Source organism: Acomys minous (genome assembly GCF_964271855.1).
Source record: "Acomys minous genome assembly, chromosome: 3".
Classification (NCBI taxonomy): Eukaryota; Metazoa; Chordata; class Mammalia; order Rodentia; family Muridae; genus Acomys; species Acomys minous.
Window position 1 is genome coordinate 118,985,079 of NC_140485.1, and position 21,021 is coordinate 119,006,099.

Sequence of the window (21,021 nt, forward strand, 5' to 3'; positions counted from 1 at the left end):
TTTAATCCCAGCACTTTGGGAAGCAGAGGCAGTTGGATCGCTGTATGTTCAAAACCAGCCTGGTCTACAAAGGAAATCCAGGACAGCCAAGGCTACACAGAGAAACGCTGTCTCATAGAACCCACCAAAAAAAAAGAAAGAAAAAGAAATGTGTGGGAAGGGGTTAGTTTTCCAGAATAGAGAAATGGCTCATGGATTAAAATAGCAGGAAACTCTTTCAGAAGACCAAGTTCAGTTCCCAGCACCGACACCAGGTGGTGCACAACTGTAACTCTAGGGAATTCTCTTCTGGCATTTGTGGGCACTAGTACACGTGCACACGTGTATACACACACACACAGGCGTGCAAATGTGCATTCACATAAACTTTCTTTTGTATTTCCAGTAATTTTTAAAGGGAATAATCCAATTGTAACATCTTAAGGAGATATTAACTTAGAGAGCAGCTGGCTGGGGATGAGTCAATAAGAGTGCTTGCCCAGCATGCACAAAGCCTCGGGTTCAACGTAAGGTGCGGTAGCCCTCCACTGGAATCCCAACACACAGGTCAAAGTAGAAGCATCAGGCACTCTAAGTCAACTTTGGGTATATACTAGGTTTAAGGTCAGCCTTGGCCACATGCGATGCTGTCTCAAAACAAAAAGAATGGTGGTTTGGTTTTGTTTTTTAAGACAGATTAACCACAGGCCTCTGGTTGGCCTGGAATTAGTATCCCAAGTGCTAGGACTAAAGTTCTGGGCCTTTTTCCAGGACCTCTCTTCCTTGATGACTATCTGGAATTCATGTGCTTTTCAGACTTAATGGTTCACTAAAAACTACATGCAATCTCCTCTTCCTTATTAGGAAGAGGGGAGAAAGCAATTAAGATAGTTTTGAAGAAATTTTAAAAACATTTATCAAACCACTTACCAAGTTTACCTGAATTGGTGTTCGAAATTCTATACACAAGAGTAGCTAGAGAGTTCGCTCAAGAAAAGCCTCAGAGTCAGGTGAACAGACAGCAGCTAGTACCACTTAGGACACTTTATTGGCATATGACAGTTTACAAGGGTCCCTGCTGAGATACACACCACACTGAGTAAAAATCGCTTAGCCATCTACATTCATTTTCATGGGTAACGTTTTTCCCTTAAATTGTAATTTATTCCCAACACTGATTTTAACTGTGACAAAAGGGAACAGTAACAATTCTTTGAACGAGTGCAAAGACTCTGCCTTTTATTAAAACTCCTAAGATGTCAAAGCGTACAAACCTAAGAATTGAGTCATGGCCTTCTGAAACTACTTTCTTATTCTGTCTGGAAAACATCCTTTGGCTCATTTTTATTTCTTTTCTCTGGGGAAAAGAAGTTATGTGTATGCAGCGTATAACATATAGTATGCCATGAATAAGTTATTTTCCTGGCATTGAAATCAAGCAGTTTTACCAAGAGGCACTGTTTAGCTTTTGTAATATGTCATGAGTGGGAAATTAAATGATGATCTAAAGAAAACAAAAACAAACAAACAAAAACCCCACACACAGGATACTTTATGTTTGGCTCTGAAAAGGAGACGATTCCCAGTGGTGTTCTACTGCCAGAACTCCTATAACCACCAACTTGAATATAATGTACTGGATACTCTTTAGCTTTTCAAAGACAGTAACCAAAATTTACAGCATTGAGCTCACACTTAAAATATAACCTGTTACTCCCTAGCAAATAATTTTTCAGGAAATTAACTTTTCTCTGTTGTACAAAAGTACCAAAGCAGATACAAACATGAAGATTCAGTGTATAAATAAGTAACTCTTAAAAGTTGCATGTATTCATGAAATAGAGTGGCATGAAAATTATTAGGGGATTAAATACATATAACTTTTATATGTAAGTATTAATCTGAACAGGGTGGTACTAATTTATGTCTAGATTGAAGCAATAGTTGTTTTGCAAGTATTTTCTCTGATTTACTAAATAATTTCAGAAAGACAATTAATGGGAGAAATCATGCACTACTGAGTGAAATCATGATAGACACATCATTTGTTGCCTTTGGTTTTGGTTCAATTTTGGCAATAGCTCTTAGCAAATGCTGCTAGCTATTCAAGGTCTATGACACATTGTAAATCAAAATGGAGCATGAAAGAGCCATCACTTACAGGCTTTAAAAGTTTACATTAACAGAATAAGCACTATCTCCTTTAATTATTCTGGTGCAGTACAGCTAGTTTCAGCCTTAGCCCTGAAATTCACTATACTCCTTCAAGAGCTATTAAACAAATAGCAATGAAAGATCACTGATGTAAAGAATAGACTCCAAGAAAAAGGCTGTTTTCATAAACCTAAATTAAAGGTGTGTGTGGGAGTTAATCAATGCTACAAGCTTCCTGCTAAAATCTTCTATTGGCAACACTAAGAGAAAACAAATGACTGAAATACTACTAAACAGTCTACTGCACCTATCTAATCTTGTGGTTAAATTATAGATTATACTCTACAGCTGTTCAAAGCATCCAATGAATACATAAGCTAAACAGTTGGGTACTGAATGACCAATGTATCACATTACGCTGCAGGATAATCTTCCTACGAATGAAAAGGACTCCAAAAGTTTGTTGTGGTTTTGTTTTTTTTTTTTTTAAATACAATAAGGTCTGTGGAATTAGGATTTTTACTTACACTGATACTACACATCAGTTTCTCTCTCTCTCTCTCTCTTAGGTAGCTGGTATCTAAGACCATGACTTAAACTATCAAATGAGAATGGACGAGAATACCCAACTTTTAATTCATATAAGACTCTTTAAATGATTTTACAAGCCACTGCTTGCTTTCAGTAAAAATACCACTTTCTCAAACCTAACTTTTAATAATGTGTACTTTTTAGCTATTAACAAATCCGCTGTCCTCCTTTATTTATTTGCTGAAGTGTGAATCTAGTTTAGTTTACCAGAAGAGCAACTTTGTGATATTCTTCAAAAATTACTCAGCCTACTATGTAGTGTTCAAATTTAAAATGTTAAACATATGTGTGCAGGTTAAATAATTAGTGTGGATAAACAATTCCTGCTCAAGGGTTCGTGTAGATTTTTATGTAGAGCTAACGTTTACTTCAGCATCAAACATTAACAGGGAGGCAAAGAGAATCAGAGCTGTACTTGACCATCTCTCAGACAAAGCAGAAATACAATGCATTTAACAAAACAGTCAATGGTTTTTAAAAGCTGATAGTTACAAATATGATAGGGAACATTTTCTACTTTATTTCAATACAATTTTCAACATACAGTCTACTATGTTTTCAAGGTATCTGAAGACTTAAAACAAATTTCTATAGACTACTTGCAAACAGTAAATTTTAAGTAAAATGCTTACATTCTTATTTGAAAACAAAACTCAGGTTTTAAAAAATGTGTCAAGTCTGCTCTCTGTTGCAATCTTGAGACTATTCCTGAAAAGAGAAAAAGAAATTAGAGGTCAATAAATCTGAGTAGGAAATGTTAACCATAATATTTCTAAAAGTTGACCAACTGATGTGCCTACCAAGCTCATACTAAATAAAATCTCTCAAAAATCAGAAATGTCTACCTTTTCTTCTTTGCGTCTGTCCTTCTTTTCTTCATTATTTTCCATGGTCTCTTCTTCATCTTCAACAATCCCATCCCCTTGGTATTTGTCATGAGTCCATTTTGGACTACTACCTGACTTTTTGAAATTAAATCGCCCTCTGCCACGTTGAAAAGTACCACGACCTCTTCCTCTTTTGGCCCAATAATCCACACCATCATCTCTGTCATCATGCTATAGAAAGGTTTAAAAAGAAAACACATCCATGAAATGACTTTCGCGTAAAGATAACAATTTTCTAATCATACTGTCTAATCATACATGTCTAATCATTTTGACAATGAGTCAAAAAAATTTCCCCCAAAAAATATCATAAGGATACTACAAAACCAACAAAATGTCATTGTAATACTGTAACATTTATTAAATGTTATATAAATTATGACAAGCATAAAGAAGATTTTTAAATCTTACACTGAGATTTAAATCTAGATATGACTATACATCAGTCTGCGGGGCAGGAGTTTCAATGGTCAATCATGACAGCACAGCCCGGGGGAAATTTATCTCAGCTATTTTCTTTGCTACTATATTCTTGTAAAATTGCATAGCCTTTTAAGTACTTCTATGAGCAACTAACCAACTTACTAAAGTCTTTTAAAATGTGTCACAAAGCCTGTTTTCAAAACAGAATATACCTTTGTGCATAAGCATTTCGTGCAGATTAATTTCTTATATAGCTTAAACACTGGAATTGTACAGGCAGGTATTAAGCTATTTGAAAGAACAGTTCTCAGCTATTAAGAACTTGTATCTTTTGATACCTTTACCAAACCAATGAGGATTACTAGGTGGAGCTGTGCATGAGTTAATTAGGAGTGACTTCTGAGATTACCAAAAGTACAGAGCCCTCAGAAGAGAAACACTCAAAACTGTCTATGCAGTTACATTGTTTTCTGCTCCCTTATGGCATTAATAACTAATTTTAGAGCCTTCTTTGTTTGACATGGCACTTAGTAGTTCTTCCATCTGCAGGAAGAGGCAAACAAGTTCTGGAGAAAAGACCTGCCATTACACTTTCAACAGAAACCAACTTCCCCGAAAATTCACCACATTCTAATAGAGGAAGCCAGCAGTGGGCACTCAATAGGATGCCCTGGGTCTAGTTTCTGCCACCCAAGGCTCAATGTTTCTCTAGTGCTTACTACATATGGTAAGACAGTGCTCTGAGTACATGTAATTACTCATGAAGTCTTTAAACCAGGTGTACTGTGACAATCTGTTCTTATCTTTTAAAACACTGAGAAATAGACAAAAACCAAAACCCCTTACTGACCATTACCCACAGGATATAATCCCCACAAATCTCGGTGGTGATAAATAAGAAAGCGTATCAAGCAGCTCAGAGTAGAAATGGAAAAAGCCAGTAGCAAAGCCAGGTAAGTGCCAGTCAAATTAGTCAGCACTTTCAGATATGCACTCATCTGAAAACTTAAGTAAAAGGAAACTGAACCTCAGGAGACTAAGCGGTTTCTTTCAGAGAATGTTTTAACAACTACTATGTGAAACTGTGGATACTAATATTAATGTTTTTCTTCTTTTCCCATTCTCATGTGTGTAGCATGTGTATTGTGCTTGTACAAATGTGTGTGCATGCTTGTGAAGGACATGGCTGAAGTTGCAAACACTCTTAACTGCTCTTCCACCCTGACCATTAAGGAAGGCTAGAGGAACCCTTAGACTTTAGAAGTTAAAATTACAGACAGGCCCTCAGTCCACAAATCCAACATTTGTAGGGGGTTCCTGGGAATTCCAGGGTTTTAACCACTGAGCCATCTCCCCAAGCCACTATAAATAAACAAGTCTTATTTTTCAAATTTTTACATTCAATTTTTGAATCTCTTAATTTTAGCAGTTAAGTATTTCTACAGATGACAGTAAATTTTGACCTAACCAGATGGTGTTTTTCTCTGTAACAAGGAATCTATAATGGACTGAAGGTCTACTGGCTCCTTGCCTCTCCAGTTAACCAGTTAGATCAAATTCCCCCCAGTAATGCAAACCTGTAACCCCAACATCCAGCAGCAGGAATCTCCAAAGTTAGACTGATCTATACAAGAGCATGTCCCAACCTTGTCCAATTAGTAAAAGTATTGAATTTTTAAAAATTAAATTTCAAGTTACTCACTTCAAATCCAACTTAGATAGGGGAGAATTTAATTTTCTTTAAAAACAATGTTTTTCAGCTGGGCACTGTGGCAAACACATAATCCCAGCATGCAGGGAGACAGGCAAGTGGATCTCTATATGAATTTAAGGCCAGCCTGGTCTACAAATCAAGTCCAGGATAACCAAGGACACAGAGAAACCCTGTCTTAAAAAAAAAAAAAAGAAAGAAAGAAAGAGAAAAAAAAAAGGAAGAAAACCAAATGTGTCTTCCTCCAAGTCCTTTCTCAAACATAGCCCCTTGGTTCAGGCTACTGCTTCAGTTTCCTAAGGGACATGTTTTCCCCCAACCCTGCTGCTATTACTAAACTGTGTTTACCTACCACAACCTTGGTTTCTGGGTTCTCAATTTTCCCAACATATTTATCCGAACAACCTGTACACTTTCACTTCTAGCATGCTCAGTCTACCTGCCCATCCTTTACGGCAAGCCTATTAGTCTCTCCTAATTAGTTCCTTTGAAAACCTTCATTTCCTCCTCTGTAAGAAGTCACCATAAGAAATCAAAGTTTATGTCACTTTTGTCCTTAAGCCCCAAACTGAGATTATCCTAGTTGTCTTTAAGTATTGAAAGAGTACTTTATTTCTAAATCCTATTTTTTTTCTGTCTTTTTTTTTTTTTGAGATGGGGGTTTTTGAGACAGGGTCTCTCTGTGTTAGCCTTGGCTGTCCTGGACTCACTTTGTAGACCAGGCTGACCTCGAACCCACAGAGATCCACCTGCCTCTGCCTCTCGAGTGCTGGGATTAAAGGCATGCATTACCATGCCCAGACTCTCTATTTTTTTCTTAAAAGACCACAATGTTTATATTTTTTTAGCCAGGTGTGGTGACATATGCTTTAGTCTTACCACCCAGGAGGCAAAAGCAAGTTAATCTGTGACTTTAAGGACAACTTGGTCTACATAGTGAATTCCAAGACAGTCAAGGGGTATATTAGAAGACTCTGTGTCAAAAAGGGGGGGAAAGACTATTTATGAGATTGTGCTCATGTGCTTTGTGTCTATGTGCACCATGCACACACAGGTACCCACAGAAGAGGCTATAAGAGGGTATCTGATCCCAGATATGTTTGCTGGGGATTGAACTTGAGCCCTCTATAGGAGCAGCAAGTACTCTCAGCCACTGAGCCATCTATCCAGCCCCTAAATAAATATAAATATAAATAAAATAAAATGTAAATGACTCTTCTAAAACAACTTATCAATAACTGATCACACACGGCTATTCTTTCCAGATTGTTAACTCGTTATTAGTTTCTCAGCAGAGGAACACAAATTGAATGACTGTTACACATTGTACATTCTAAAAGTTCACCTACCTTTTCCAAATTGTCATTAATAAAAACAGAAAAGTAGAAATCCATTTTTGAAAAGGTGTACTAATCGATCCTTTCCAAAGAGATCCACTTGAGAATAAAGCTCTATCCTCTGAGTAAACAGTGTGTTCTTGACACTCAAATCTGATCACCCTCTAGGTCCACTACTTTTCACTTCCTTGCCTTCAATTTTCAAACCTAGCCTCAGAAACATTACTTCCCTAAAAAGCTATGATAAAACTAATACTCCTGGTAAGTTCTGGTAACTTAAAACATCCGTTGTCGCTATAATACAGCACATACAATGCTTTCCCCATGCCAAACTAAACATAATTACCATCCTCACCAATAATCCTTCAAGACTTACAGCCTCCCATCTACCCTGAGAAAACAACCTGAACAGGAATAGCATGTCCATCTCAACCAAGAATCAAAATCAGCAAATCTAGCAATTGTATTTTTCAATACAATTTTCCTATTATTCCAATAAAATTTGAAAACCTTGAAGTTCTTCATTAAAAGAACTGTGAAAGACATTACTTTCCTTGTCTTTAAATAAAAAGCTATGATAGAAAGTACAATTTAATTAAAAAGTGTCTATACTTAGAACTGTCTTATAGACAGATATGAAAGATGTTAAACTCAACTACAGTATTTTTCCTCTGAATGTGGCAATCAAATCAGGCATATATTTAATTTACCTTGATCAGCCCATGTGTGATGTTAAGTCAAGTACATAATCAAAAGTAAAGGGACCCACATCTGAACTCAAAGATTCAAACAATTTAAGTAATGGTATCTTAAAAACTGTTTGCCCAAATTACAATGAAAATCTCGAAATGGTGAACATCTGCACTGAAATGTATTTACCTATGATGTTTTGAAAATCAATGCAAACCAAATAAAACACATTTCTAACACCCACCAAGAAGTACTTCTTGCTCTTTGGGGTATATTCTGGATCCCATTCCTCTTCCTTCGGTCTCTTTTGAAAAGTAGTATTTGAGTTGTTTGGACCAGTATTTGTCCCAGCAAAAACTCCTCTGGCTCTTCCTCTGCCTCTAATTCGAAACTGATTAACATTAACAAAATTGTTTAGTAATGCAATCAAAGGCATTTAGTTACATGCAAACTCTAGATTTTACTGCAGTAACAAAAGCATAGTGTATGTGTGAGTGTGTGTGTGTGTCTGTGTGTCTTCAAAGCCACTGAGGATGGCCATTTTATAAAGAAGCCTACTGGAAGTTGAATAGATTAAGAAATGCAATATCCTGAAATATTAGAATATGTACTTTCAAGACCAGAAACTAATATTTTTAAGCAATGATACAGGAAGGTCTGCCTTTTCACTAACCAAAAGTTACATAGTTCCTTAAAATTGTATCACCAGAGTGTCAGGTGTCCAAGCACATCTATTACCCTACAAGAAAAGCTCTTCTCTTCCCCTAAAAGACCTATTAAAGTATGAACCTGAAAAGTGCACTACATTTAAGACTGTAACAATTATAGTGACTGTATAAAAACATGGAGATATTGTATGCTCTGTAGACTTAGGAAAGTTGTGACTGGTACACACATAAGCAAGGACCCTAATAGGCAAATGAAATACAAACATGGATAGTTTTTTAAATGTTTTAAAAATAAGTTTTCCAAAATTAGTGATTTATAAGTGAATTCAGGGTTATGGATCTGAAAGTTTAAAAAAAGTACCTAGTTTATATCGATGCTTCAAGATCTCAAAATGAATGGCATTTCATAGTCAAGACAGTATTTCAAATACCACTTAATTTCTCAAGACTGATTCTGACTTTGGGAAAGATAACTGATACATTTAATTTCTCCTTTTTCAGTTATACAAGGTAAAGCCTCCTGAATAATCAAAGACAATTACTACTTACAAAGGTTCCTCGTGGCCTGCTAACTCCTGAAAACCCTGAGTAGTCTTTCATCTCATGGTGAGTTTTAAACTCTTCTTCCCTTTCTTTCTTACTCTCTTTTTCTTCTCGAGAACTGGGTGAGGAAGGTGATGCTGAAGAGGATGATGATCGAGAATGGTCGTGCTCTCTACCTTTATGTTTGCTGAAAAATAAAGAAGAGAAATGTGCTATTTTTTTAAAGTAAGTAATTATTTAGAATACTATGAGGAATGTTTTAAGTTTAAAAAAGGCCTATCCTCTTTAAAATTATTACACAAGTAAAATTGGGTGTAAACTCAGTCTGTTACCAATCGTGTTCAATAATTGTTTTACATAATTAACAAACATACTATATATAGCCTGCCAGCTAGAAACTGGTAGCTTGTAAACTTCAGTGATGTTCAGTTCTTCATTATGTTAACTTGTAATCTTTGGTCATTTTAATAAAAGGAAAAGAAAAAGAATAGGTTTCTGTTGTTTGCTGCGGTGCTGGGGACTGAACCCCAGGGCCTAACACATGCTAAGTAAGCACTCTACCACTAAGCTACAGCCCCAGCCTGAAAGGTCCTCATGTCCAAGTTCTAAAATGACTGTAGTCTATGTACACCCTGAGTGAGAGCAGTTTGTATAGCTTGGGCCATAATATCATGATAGAAATAAAAGGCACGTAACATTACAAATAACAATCATAAATTTTAAAGCACAAGTAAAATCCACCATTTACCTAGTGAACATCAAGAAAACCAATTATCTATAATACATTGTATTCCTACTTATTTGACTCTATAATGATCAAATTTACATGATTCTAATACAACACCCAGAAAGGTCATACCTGCAGTAACTCTTACCACTGCTAACAGTATCCACGGAATAGAATTCTCAAAGACTAATGCACAGTCCTACTTCCTAGTCTGTCCTCCCCCCATCTCTCCCATGTTAAACCACTAGATTATCACGTTAACAGTCTTGTACTCTGGGTGTTATGAGTTGAAAAAGTGCGGAATCAAGCATAACGAACCAAAGTTCTTACACAAACTGTTTCTAGAAATGCACTGCATTGAAGTCCAACCTCCTGATGTAGCCTGGATAATAGGACACATTAATTTGTCATTTTTTTTTTCAGTGTTAGCTTGCTATTCCAAAGTTTTTGTCCTCATCCACCATAAGCCGTGTAAAAGACAAATACATTTTTGCTGTAAAACAAATAATTTTAATTGTTTAAATTTAAACATTCGATTACATAGTCAAAATTGAAAGCAATTAAGCTGACAATTATTAAAGGCTAATTAGAAGCTAAAGCCTAAGTCAAGGCAATGTTAATAATCACCTGTCGTCTTTGTAAGATTTGTATTCTTTGTACTCTTTTGGAGTTTTTTCTTGCTTTCTTGATCCACTAGATTCCCTGGAGCCCTTGGAATCGCCCCGCTCTTTACTTCTCTCTTTACGGCGACGGTCAATGTCATGCCGAAGATCAGCTGAATCACACCTGAATTTTTTATCCCCCTGCAGAAAACACATGTAAAATATAGATTTCTTATAAAATGTAAAAATGTATTTTCCTATAAAAATAGATTTCCCTATAAAATATGGGGAAGAAACATAAATGCATCATACATATATAGTTATATTTCACCAGATTCTAAACTGGTGTTTTACTATCAAATACTACTCTATCATATGCTACCATCACTCTAAGAAATTTTTTTAAACACTTATCTTTACTGAGCCTTTGTATAACATACACTAGATCTAAACGTTACTAATTCTTTAGTTTTATAGTATGTATTCAAAGCAATCCATAATAAACTTGTACAGCAAAGTGATACATCTTTCTACTCAGCAAACCATTATTAACCCTCATTCTTCCAAATACTTTTTAATCAAATAGTTGAACAGTGTTAGAAGTTATAATTCATAGTTGCAATTTGGCTTGCAGCCTACAGTCTTGAGAGTCTGAATTATGGATTCCATTATCTCAGCTTCATTAACATCAGGCTCTTCCCAGATAAACTGACAAATGCAGTAAGATACTTCAATATTAGGGATTCTGTAACTTTCATGACATGCAAGTGTAATACAATTAATAAAACTGAGGTTGAACAAAGGTCAAACATAGTCAAAAAGATATTATTCTTAATCCTGTACTCAGGATCTTGGGCCATATATTGCCCTTTCTCAATTCAGGGATTGCAACAGACATTAGTTTAACTGGGTCACAGTTCACCTCCTCCTTGTTCCATTGCTTTGTCAAATACTATATAATTTAGGAGTTGAAAAGAGGCATCTAGGAATGAAGAGAAATTATACATCAGTAAGATGCTATGCAATGTGGACATCCTTGATATTATTCAACAATGAGATTATTTATTCTGGGAAGTCTAACTACAATATTCATAAGCATGAACAAAATTGATGTATGTTTCTCTCAATGTGGTAAGTACTACTCACCAATTTGTTCTAGAGGAATAAAAGTCTACTCATAACCAACTTTCCTGTCACCTAGGTATTACTGACTCTGCAAGAGACCTAAGTGGAACTACTCTGTAAGTTTTGCTAAGTATATAGTTGCACACTAACATGTTAACTGTTCACTAAAGACAGAAGGATGACAAAGCACAATTCTCATGTCCTCCTAGTCAGGTGACCAGTTTATCACTTTTGTCTCAGACCAAAACCTCATCTGAGTAATAAGAAGAAAAAAAGCTGTCAGAGCACTAAGACAGAGTGAACTGTGGAAGAAATAAACACAAGTAACCCTTATTAAATCTAAGGTAATAAGGTCAAAAGATTTTTTTAAGTATTAAACTGTTCACCCCTCAGTCTGTTTTTCCTAAACTGTTACCTCCTATGCAAGACATCACCTTATTCCTAAGCTCTAGATTTCAAACCAGTTCAGTTAGCGGCACACCCCACTGGAAAATGTGTACACGGGCAATGGCACTAACTCTGTCAATATAAGTCAAAACAATTCGAAATGCCCCCAAAACTCCAAAACACCACAAAACACATGCATTATTATCTTAATTAGAAAACTCAAGGCTCACGATTTTAATCATTTCCCAAAACCCTTAACATCCTCAAAACAGAACTGACGCCTTGCCACCTCTGCTGCATGTTTCGCTACTACACTTCAGGCAGCCAAATGGACTTGTGTCTCATGTCCAGCACTCTGGTGACCGCACTGCAGTCTCACCCAGGCCCTGGCTTCCTCATCTCACCTGTAGTATCTACACAGGGTCTTTTCCACTTTCAAAGCCAAATTGCTAAGTAATCCAACAGAAACAAAACATGTTTTGTTCTAAAGTTCATTTTGCAAAGCAGCTTTTAGAATGCCTATTTTTCTTCTTTCGATGTAGCCACAGCTGACCTGGAACTTAGACGTGGTTCAGGCTGCCCGGGAATTCAGAGATTCTCCCTGCCTCTGCCTCCTAGGTGCCTTTTTTTTTTTTAATGTAAGTAAGATTTTTTTTCATACAATATATTCTAATTAGTGTCCCCTCCCTCTCTTCCTCCCCATTTGTGTCTTGTTAGAAAACAAACAGGCATCTAAGGGATAATAGTAGATAAAACAAACTGAAATAGGACCAAACAAACAGAAGGTAAAGATCCTAAGGGAAAAAACACCTATTTCTTAAACTACATAAAAAACACTTAACAGCCAGGTATGATGGTGCACATATGTAAGTCACGCATTCAGGGAGCTTAGGCAGGAGTGTCAGAGTTCAAGGACAGCCTCCATTGTCTATATCTCAAAAAGACAGAATTAGTAACTTCTTTAAAGAAGCAGACATATAATTAACTTGAAGACATTTTCAAATCTGACTTAATCGATCTCATCTCAAACCGTCATAAAAACCATAATATGTTTATATCACAGTGTTTATAATCTGTTTACTCACCAAGTTCCTATTCTTAGGAGTGATATTTATCATTGATAAACATTTTCAAAAAGGTGTTAGAATGCACTACCATAAATGATATATTTACAAATTTAAAAAGACATTCATTTTGCCTAAGAAAATAATGTTTAGTACAGTATCATCAAGCTCAGCTTCATATGAAAAACAAGTATCTTAAAGAAAACATACCTTTTGAATTTCTTCTTTAAAACCTCTCTCCTCCCCTGCTAACCGAGTATGCTTCCTCAGAGCGCTTGGTGAGATGTCAATCCTCCTTAATAGAAAACACATACACTTGTGGTTACATCGCTGACTTCTGAGTCTAAAGAAAACAGTACTGCCCACTGTCAGGAGGAACTAGGTAGCTACCGCTCTCCCAAGAAACCAGTTTGGCACAACTAAAAGTCTACTGACTTAATTCCAAAAACAAGAAATAACAATTATATATATTATCAATTAATGACCAATTGTATATGGTGGCAAATGCCTCTAATGCCAGTACTTAACATGATGAGTGGGAAATAAAAGGCTGCTTTGAATTTGATGCCCACGTAAACCACACACATAGTGATAGTGAGTATGAGGCTACTAGGCAGAGCTACATAGCAAAATCTTGACTCAAACACAAAACAAATTAAAATGATTTGGGTAGATTTTTATATATAAGTGAAAGCAGACTTTTAAACACTATAACCATGAAAAGAAGGCAAAACATTTTTATTATCATTTTAAACATTAAGTCACCATGAATTGAGATGCATTAATATATTCAACATTAGTATCAAGATTTATACTCTTAACAAATCACTGACTTCCGAGAGTTCATATACTGTGATGGACCCAGGTGAACATGTGCTTGGCTCTCACCTTTCTGTCTTAGGCTACTCGTAAAGTAATCTGCTGATGAAGTGTTCATGCTTAGCATTGACCAGTGTGCTCCTGATGCAGCAGTGTACTAGAGGCTAGACTTAACACCTGCCCTCTTCCGTGGTGTTTTACCTTAAATGGACTCAGCAAGTTTAAAGCTTCCTTCAGTCACTCCCCAACCATGGCCCCCAAAACTACAGCTACTTAAATTCCAGTGATTAAAGTTGGTATTTCAAAGTTCTAACAAGTTTAAACTAAGAATCAAGAAAAAATTAACATCTGTTACAACTTGAAGATACAACACTTCAGTCTGATGACAGCACACTCCCACATGGCCTTGCTCACACCACTTACTCCATGTAAAGACTCACACTCCCCATAACACACCTGTGTATCTCGGGGCTCTTTTGCCGAGTACCATGCTCTTCTGTAGCTTTCTGGTATGACGTGAACCGCTCGTTTAGGGTCATTGCAGGTGACTTGAAGTATTGCTCTGTTGATTTAGGAGAAATACTGCCTAATTAGAAATCTTGATTTTAAGAGGGATTTTCATTTAGAAGAGCATGTAGCAGGTGAGAGAAAATAAAAATAATCAAGAAACCTATCAGAAGAGAATCAAGTGTTAAAATAAAAATTCCTGCTCTTCCTGTTACTTCCTTGTACCTCAACACATGATGGCAAAGGTCCTCACAGGTCCTACCAATACTAAGAATGACCCAGAACAACTAACAGATAGTCAAGAATGTAAGTCCATGCTAATAAACTACTTCCTCAAACAAACAAAAAAGAAACAATAATAGTATGTCATTAAACCCTGCCAATTAGACAAAGTTCTCACTTCAACTAATCTGCAGCAAAATAAAAATAATAGTTTAAGTAAACTAATAAAATTGTGTTAGCTTAGATGACATATCAGCAGAAATGGCTTTATAAAAAAACAGCAAATATTGCCATTCAGTTGGGAAAAAAAGAAAACAACACTTCAAATTGATTTAAATTCACTTATTTGTCAAAAAAAAAATTCTGGCATCTTGGCAAACCTGTAGCACATATGATACTCTATCTTTCTTTATGCAATTTTTAAATTAGTAATAACAATATTGATTAGTTTCTAAACCAGTTTAGGATATGCTGTAAATGTAAAATAGACTATAAAGTCATGAACTATGAAATGTTACATTATGAAGCAAGCTATCTGCTTTTTTAACAGGTCAACATACACTGTGTCCACTTACCGCCCAGTATCCAGCAAATGTCTCATAACCAATCATTAAAACTTGAAACGGCCACTACCAGGGTAGTGCCTCAATCATAATTCCATGAAACCCAGGAATTTGAGCTAGCAACTCAGTTTTTATGCCATTTTTTTTTGCCAGGAAGACAGAAGATTCAACTTTGCCTGTATCTTTCAACAGCTATTTTACTTTGAAACATGGATTTTGCCATTTCAAAACATATTCCAGGACCTAGTTACAATGAAAAAGAAAACATCACTGGGCATTTTCAGCTCTATATACTGTAAGAGCTGTTCAGATCGGTTGCACAACACCAAATATGAAACATAACTACAGATCCTCTAAAAAAGGATAAAAGAAAATGAAAAAGGAAAAATGTATCAAAATCTGATCTCAAAATTCAACAATAAACTGTGAAGTGTGGAAACGGGTCGAATAAAAAAAAGGTTTGAAAAAAAAAAAAAAGAAAAATGTTAGTGCTTCCTAATTTTATGCCACAACACTACAGTCATAAAGTCATAATACGGTTCACAAGCTTACTACACCACAGCGAAACTGTTGTTACCATGCTAACTATAGCCAAAAAGAAATTCATTAACTATTATTCAGTTCATGAAGAATTGTGAGTGACAAATTTCAACTATGAGTTGTTCACACAACCAACTAAAAAAAAAAAAAGAAAGAAAGAAAGAAAGAAAAAGACCAACAGCCATTGAGTTTCCTGGGAAAGAACCTGCTCAACATAAAAATAACCAAAGCAAAACTTACCTACTTGCCCCCAAACAAAATCATACCCCGAAGGCTTTGAAATTAGCAGCTTGTAAACTACAACAACATACTGGTGAAAATATGAACTCAAGACTTTAGCTGAAATGAAGCCCTTTTATTTCTTGAACCTAAAGAAACATCCTATTATTTCTGTTTAAAAACAATTACAAATTCTCAGTAAAACAACCTAACTATATGGCCTAAAGTTGCTATAAATTTATGTACTGTGTCACCAAGTCATAAGCAGACAATGACAGTTAATCTTTAAACAGTCCTTGCTTCACATGAAATATTTAAATTTTCAAAATTAAACAAAGCTATATCATATTTTTATGTGATATTTATCTTTATGTTTTAACTTGAACCATTTGATCATTTTATATTCATTAGGCTAAACTGCTAACACTAGTGTCTTCTCCACAAAGTATTTTCCAAATATTTAATAGTACTGATTCATCCACCCACTGGCTAACTCAATTAGCAAAGCTATTATTCAACTTAACTACCTTTTATTTCGCAAACAAGAAAAGCTTAATTCATGACACAAAACTGAACACATTAAGCATACCTTTAACGTGATGAACCAAGGATACAATGTGCTGTATAAATGACTCTGAAGTGCTTTTGCTGGCCTGAGGCAACTTAATGTGGTCAAAGATGGATCGGAATTCTTGCTCCTTCTTGACAGAATGGACAAGCGTACTAGCAAGTAGCCTGTCTTTAGTCAAGGAGGCAGGTCTGAAATATATCAAAAACACACACACACATGCACACACGCGCGCGCACACACACACACAATACACCGTTGGCTTGAATGTGTAAATTTCATGTTCAGAAAAATAATTTCATCACTACCTCTACAACACTTCCTAGGCATCAGTGTGGATTACCTGTTAGAATCATCTAGAGGAACGGGGGCCATTTTGAGTTTGACTTCAGGACGATGAGAATCGCTGGCTATCATTTTGATCCTCAGCGGACTCTCCTCTCTGAAGACGGACTTTTCTCGTGTGTCCAGACTCTTGTGCAGAGGGGGACTGTAATCAAAGAGCTCTCTGAGCTTTTCAGACTTTACCTGCTCAGGGGACTGCACCTCTTTCTTCACGGTTATCCTTTCAGAGCCTTTGTCTTCCTCCTTGTGCTTGTCTTTCGCAGTGCTAGGCCTTTCCACAATGTATGAAGTCTCTTTCAGTTTATAGTTTTTTTCTTCTCTAAATCCATCGCTTTCTCTATTGCCTTTGAGTGAAGCTTTGGACTTGTACTTGGGTCCTTCCTCCTCAGTATTGCGGTGAGATGAAGCAGCAAAGCTCTTCCCTTGATCTGCCAGGACTGATTTCCTAAACTGTCTATAATCCTCTGTCTCCTCTGTGTCATCCCCTTCTGAGTCATGAAATTTCTGTTTTGCAGACTCTTTATCACTGAAGTAATCTAGGACTTCCTGGTCGTCCCAGTCTCCCTCTGCCCTGCCTTTCTCTGACCCTTTCTCCTTGGGAGCCTCTTTATCCCTGGCATTACCCCTCTCAAGCAGGAACACTCTAGACTCTTCATCTGTGAACCTGTGAATAAGAAAAGAAAAGAAAAGGACAGTAACTCTGGATGGCATTCACCGTAGATAACTTGCATATTTAAAGGTGTCCAACAAAAGAAAATACCCCTACTGAAAAGAAATCTTATTTTTAAAACCATTAAAAGCATTCACACATACTTTATAGACTTTTAAATTTCCTTAAGTAAAGCCATCCTCAAAAACCTACGCTATGCGGTTAGCCACCATACAATTTTATACTAAAGAATCCGAATTTTTAGAGATCCTGGTATACAACACAGCCTAAATTTTAACTTTTAGTAGAAAATACATATGGCTACTAAAATTCAATCTTCATTTATGCTCAAGTTTTTAGATTTCATTTTTTGAGTTTTGCACAAAGATTTCATGTATTCCAGGCTGGCCTCAAACTTTCTACTTTCTACCATCGACCCTCTTGAACCTCCTGCCTCTACCTCCCTAACACTGGGATTACAGGTATGTGCCGCCACATTTACCTTATATGTCTTTATAAACAAGAGCTCACAGAAATACTCTTTAATAAAATATTAGGTATGTAATACTCTACCTCAATCACAAAGTAGTTCATATAAAATCTGCTCTAGAAGATGACTGCTGGCAATAATAGAAGCTAATCATCATTGCGGGGGGGGGGGGGGGGGGAATCCAGGTTGCAGTTTAAAAAAAAAAACAGCATACTTGTTCTACTTTCTCACTTTTTAGGTCAATCATACTGTATTAAGCACCTAATTTTCATTAGTTTGTAAGCATCTCTTCAATGTTTGAAATGAGAATTTAAACAAAGTACTTAAAATATCATTAGACTCACTGAGATATATAGATGTTTTTTCCAAGTCAGGAAGAATTTACTTAAGTACTGACAGCGGGACTATATTACCACCCAAGAGATGTAATTTGATCACACTGTTTTTGTAAGCTCAGATTCTAAAGCAAAAAGGAAAAAAGTCTCTAACACAAACTGTTTGTGTTTAACATATATTGTTGAGTGCCACATTAATTTTCCCTTGTTTATAACTGTCAGTTGAGAACTGATCAAAAATGGCTAATATTAAAATAAAGGATAGAAACATTACCAAAACAATTTAGTATTATCAAGTAGGAATAAGAAAAAATAGTTAAATACACACCAAGATGCCGTTTTTAAATTATTTTATTTATTATTATTATTATTATTGTTGTTATTATTATTGTTGTTGCTATTATTATTATTATTATTATTATTATTATTATTATTATTATTATTATTATTATATAAATGCCCTACTTTGGGTTCTTACCTTTTTAAAAACTTTCCCGTCTTTGCTGTTTCCTGCTCTCCTCCATCAGGATAGAAAGAGGACCGCCCCCTGGATTCCTCTCTTGGAGCATTCTGCGGTGTGATTGTCTTTGCAGGGCTTCTTCGTGACGGGATGTGATGAATTGGACTATTCTGGGAAGGACTATATCGGCTAGACCCATTTCCAACAGAACCAGATCCAGACCTTTCAGGACTGTGCTGAATGGAATGTGAATGCTGAGAAGGGGTGTTTTTGGCAGAGTGGACTGTACTAAGCATGGGGGCATCTGAGCAAGATGAACTCTGACTGGGTGGTGTAGCAATAGGTGAGGGGCTATGAGGTGACCTGGGACTGTTATCATAAGCTGAAAGGCCAGGCCAAATATCACCAGATGTGGCAGACTTATTAAACTCATCAACTGACTCTGATGGATCGTGCTCAAACGTATCCTTTGGTTCCTCCTGCGATTTGTTTTTCAAAGGACTCTCTTCTTGGGGCTCTCCCTCAGCCTTTTTGGCTTGTTTTTCCTGAGACCCTCGTCTTTTAGAGACAGGAGATTTGCTATATGGGGATGAAGACCGAGATGATGATGATCTTGGAGACCTAGAGGATCTGTATGACCGACGAGATCTGCTTCGGGATCTTTGAGAAGACACGGATCTTCTTTTTGGACTCCTGGATCGTGACCGCCCTCGTCTAGGACTCCTAGAATGCCTTCTATTCCAGACAGGTCTATAGCCACCGCGATGGTATCTGCCTCCTCCTCCCTGGTAATACCCTCTGCCCCTTCCTCTGTACCCATAAGGGCGCCTCATTCCTCTATTATTCCTGTAATCTCGACGGTAATCTCTAGAATAAATACGATCTCTACTACGAGACCTTGAGTATGTTCTGGAACGAGACCTAGAACTAAAAATGAAATAAGTATCAATTTAAGAAAAATAAAGGACCTTATTCTACCATTTAAGAAACATCTGGCTAAGCAAAACATATATACAAGGTAAAGCTATATATATATAACTTATAAACCTCATTTGTTTAAAGCTTTTATACCAAGTAAGCAATGAGAGTAAAATTACAATAGGCCCTGGGAAATTAGACACAGGAAATGGGGAGAGAGTATCAATACATCCAACAAAAGATGATAGAATATATTTAGGCTGACACTAAAAGTTATAGTAGGAGACATTTAAATGGCACCATGTATTGCTCACAGGAAATAAGGTCTCATGGAATTACAGAGTGAAACGCCACTGTCAGAAACGCTGATTATGTATAAAATACAGAAAAATTACAAACTAATGTTAATTTTCAACAGGCTCCTACTTTCTGTATTATGGATATTATTATTTGAGGAAAACATCATTTTTAAACAATAAAAAAGGGAAATGATCCTTTAAAGAACCAGACTCAGAAAAGAAAAACCAAAAAACAGTAAATATGATATAGTGCCAAAGAATTTTTATAATATCCAGTTCATCTCTTAATAAGGAAAAAAAACAAAAACAAAGAAATTCATCATGTATTGGCACAGTAGATTAAACCTCAGATCTTGAATCACAGGTGATACTAGATTACAATTTGGACAATTCTCAATTTCAACATTTAAATGGAAGACAGCAAATCCAATTCACGGAGTTTTATTGAGAATGATGCATTGGTTGGTTTGTTAGCACCATATACAGCAGACACTAATGACTGAATATTACTTCACTATTAAAAGCACCAGAAGCACATTAATTCACCTGTATCTCTTCTTTCTAGAATGTGATCTTGATCTTGATCTAGAACTAGATTGTGATCTAGACTTGGATCGTGAAGAATGTGATCGAGAATTAGAGCGGCCCATTTCTTTTCTCCTAATCAAACAAACAAACAAACAAATAGGTTAAATCAATACAAATAAAGATATTTTGATATTTACTCATTTTCAGATGTGCTTACTTGTACAAATCATTTTCAAATAAATATTTACTTATAAAACAGGCTATTGTTCCTAAATAAAACTGTTTTTACCTGCATAACAGGTACAGAATACTCAAGATAACACAAACTATTTCTATGGATGTAACACCTATTTATTTGCCTCAATCCAAAGGCACCAACAACAAGTCAAGAAGAGCAGTGTCAGACTATTCTTGTGTTAGATGTTTCTACCTACCTGTAGAAAAGATGAAATTATTTGAGTATTACAGAAAAGAAACTAGAAAAAAAAACATAGGAAAGTGGCACAATACAGACTAAAGAGATAGCTTAGTGGTTAAGAGCACTGTTGGAGGTGGGGATCCCACCCGTAACTGCAAGTGATCACGCCTAACAAAGGAAAAAAATCAGCTCTCTCCAATGAAGTCCCAATGGGTGCACTGACCACACTTCAGGGCATGACCCATCCCCAGAG

At 36.2% G+C, this 21,021-nt stretch overlaps 1 protein-coding gene across 6 annotated transcripts in view; it reads right to left on the reverse strand.

The window, feature by feature from the left end:
• Nucleotides 1-992: 992 nt before the first annotated feature.
• Nucleotides 993-21,021, reverse strand: part of BCLAF1 (BCL2 associated transcription factor 1) — a 31,510-nt gene continuing 11,481 nt past the window's right edge. For 2 of the 6 annotated variants that reach the window (XM_084776265.1, XM_084776266.1), the window contains exons 3-13: nt 20,369-20,482; nt 18,624-19,532; nt 16,670-17,335; nt 16,348-16,517; nt 14,164-14,269; nt 13,099-13,183; nt 10,338-10,513; nt 8,990-9,170; nt 8,017-8,163; nt 3,570-3,782; nt 993-3,432 (exon numbers count right to left, since the gene is read on the reverse strand). In XM_084776265.1, coding sequence (XP_084632391.1) covers nt 3,427-3,432; nt 3,570-3,782; nt 8,017-8,163; nt 8,990-9,170; nt 10,338-10,513; nt 13,099-13,183; nt 14,164-14,269; nt 16,348-16,517; nt 16,670-17,335; nt 18,624-19,532; nt 20,369-20,472 — 2,763 coding nt within the window. In that variant the 5' untranslated portion in view covers nt 20,473-20,482 and the 3' untranslated portion in view covers nt 993-3,426. Of the gene's footprint in view, nt 3,433-3,569; nt 3,783-8,016; nt 8,164-8,989; nt 9,171-10,040; nt 10,204-10,337; nt 10,514-13,098; nt 13,184-14,163; nt 14,270-16,347; nt 16,518-16,669; nt 17,336-18,623; nt 19,533-20,368; nt 20,483-21,021 lie in introns of those variants that run through there. The other 4 variants (XM_084776267.1, XM_084776269.1, XM_084776268.1 and 1 more) reach the window with 4 other exon arrangements.